The 2185-nt window shown below is 53.7% G+C and overlaps 1 protein-coding gene across 1 annotated transcript; it reads right to left on the minus strand.

Annotated features, from left to right (window-relative positions):
- Window positions 1–363: 363 nt before the first annotated feature.
- On the minus strand, window positions 364–2094 carry TMEM53 (transmembrane protein 53). Its single transcript, XM_044301853.1, has 3 exons — window positions 2007–2094; window positions 1661–1764; window positions 364–1387 (listed from the first exon to the last, which is right to left on the minus strand). Exons 1-3 carry the CDS (start codon window positions 2053–2055, stop codon window positions 698–700), a joined length of 843 nt encoding a protein of 280 aa, XP_044157788.1. The 5' UTR covers window positions 2056–2094; the 3' UTR covers window positions 364–697.
- Between the last annotated feature and the right edge of the window lie 91 nt (window positions 2095–2185).

A 2185-nucleotide genomic window follows, 5' to 3' on the forward strand; every position in this document is an offset into this window, starting at 1 on the left:
TATAATCTGTATGCAGTGAGCTCCCTCTAGTGGTGGCTGTATAATCTGTATGTAGTGAGCTCCCTCTAGTGGTGGCTGTATAATCTGTATGTAGTGAGCTCCCTCTAGTGGTGGCTGTATAATCTGTATGTAGTGAGCTCCCTCTAGTGGTGGCTGTATAATCTGTATGCAGTGAGCTCCCTCTAGTGGTGGCTGTATAATCTGTATGCAGTGAGCTCCCTCTAGTGGTGGCTGTATAATCTGTATGTAGTGAGCTCCCTCTAGTGGTGGCTGTATAATCTGTATGCAGTGAGCTCCCTCTAGTGGTGGCTGTATAATCTGTATGCAGTGAGCTCCCTCTAGTGGTGGCTGTATAATCTGTATGCAGTGAGCTCCCTCTAGTGGTGGCTGTATAATCTGTATGTAGCGAGCTCCCTCTAGTGGTGGCTGTATATAATCTGTATGTAGTGAGCTCCCTCTAGTGGTGGCTGCAGGTAGAAAGGTTTTATAACGAGATTTGGACATCTGTCAGCTCTCAATGTTCTAGAGATAAATCAGGATTTGGCGCAGGGCGCTGGATTCCAGGATAGTTTTTGTTTCCGATTTTCAAGCTTCAAGATGAAAGTTTCTAGCGCTACACAATGGAAGTTTTGCAGCTTGAGGCTGACGACAGAAGGCACTTTCACCATTATAACGGCCGTGGTTTCAGGCTCATCGCCTAGAAAGAGGGGATCTCGCTGCTGAACGCGGACGCTTTGCTGGCGCAGTCTATGAGGAATGAGCGGCAGATGGCGGCGTACCTCTCCGGATACCTGCGATAATGGCTGACGTGCTCCGACGTCTCGAAGTCTACGGACTGTGTGGTGAGTCGCCGGCGCCGCCTGATAGCCACCATATTCTCGATGTCGCTGCGTGCGATGATTCTGTCGCTGCGGGAGTAGAGGTAGAGATGTGGCCAGAGGGAAGGATCGCTCTTCATGGCATCGTAGTGATTCTCGTGCAGGAAGCGCGTGGCGGGATACAGCAGGATTCTCAGGACGAACACCATGACGGTGAACAGCAGCAGCGCCAGGTAGCGCAGCGGGCGACTGGTGCCGGGGGCGAGGACTGTATTCAGCGCACGCACCGACCCAAGCACATTGCGGTTTCCAGGAGCGCTGTCAAATATGGTGCCGACCACATGGAGCCTGCTGAGCTGGCGGTGGGAGCGCAGCAGCTCCACCATGTAGCGGTATAGCATGAAGCCGCCATTACTAAACACGTGGAACACGATCGGATTCTCATCAATCTCGTAATCAAACAGAAGCTCCAGCAGTTTCTTCGCCTGATCCCGGAGCGAGCGGAGGCCGAAGGATTCCGCAAAGAAGACCGTGCGCCAGGCGGCAGTGAAACGGATCACGACACAGCCCTGCAAGATGGAGACAAAAGACAAATACACCATCTCTGTATGCTGTCAGTGAAAGGAAGCTAACAGTTCTCACAGCAGATAGACTTAGTGGCCTGCAACAAGCCTAAGCAATCCAGAGCAGTAATCACATTTCTGCAACTTTGTGGGTGAACAACTAAAGGCTCAGCCGAGCTCCAATAAAATGGGAGATTACAGCTCTAGTTTGGGTTTGATAAAGGGATTCTTTGGGATTCTTTGGGATTACGCCGGTGCCGGGTCTCCATCCTCACTTACCTCGCCCTGGTAGATGGCGCTGTACTTTGCCAGGTGCTTGTCTTTGCATCCGGCCCAGCCCAGGAGAATCACTACCGGCTCTCTTTGCTGGTCCCACCGACAACCTGAGGAAGAAGAGGACACTGTGGTTGTCAGACACTAGGTGGCGCCGCGCTCTTTACTATCAGGGACGAAGCCGGACAATTGGCGCGCGGTATGAATATGTCGCAGTATACGGAATATCGCAGATGGCGGGTGTAATGGGCGCTCTTCCTCCGATGGGGAGAGTAGTTTATTCTGGACCACACACCGCCATGGTGGTAGCAGTCTGCCGGTAAGGGGGTCCGCCTCTCACGCTGAGACTCACCCTGCGGCTCCGGCAGCACGAGGCTGTAGTCCATGTCCGAGTCCCCCATACTGCGCAGCGTCCGCTCTCCTGCCCCCGGGTCCAGTGAGCGCCTCCACCAGCGTCCACCAATCAGCGGCTTCGCAGAGGATCACCTGACCTCGCCACGCCCACTCTGTCTGACCCTGAACCTGCCAACC

Source organism: Bufo gargarizans, chromosome 7, assembly GCF_014858855.1.
Source record: "Bufo gargarizans isolate SCDJY-AF-19 chromosome 7, ASM1485885v1, whole genome shotgun sequence".
NCBI lineage: Eukaryota > Metazoa > Chordata > Amphibia > Anura > Bufonidae > Bufo > Bufo gargarizans.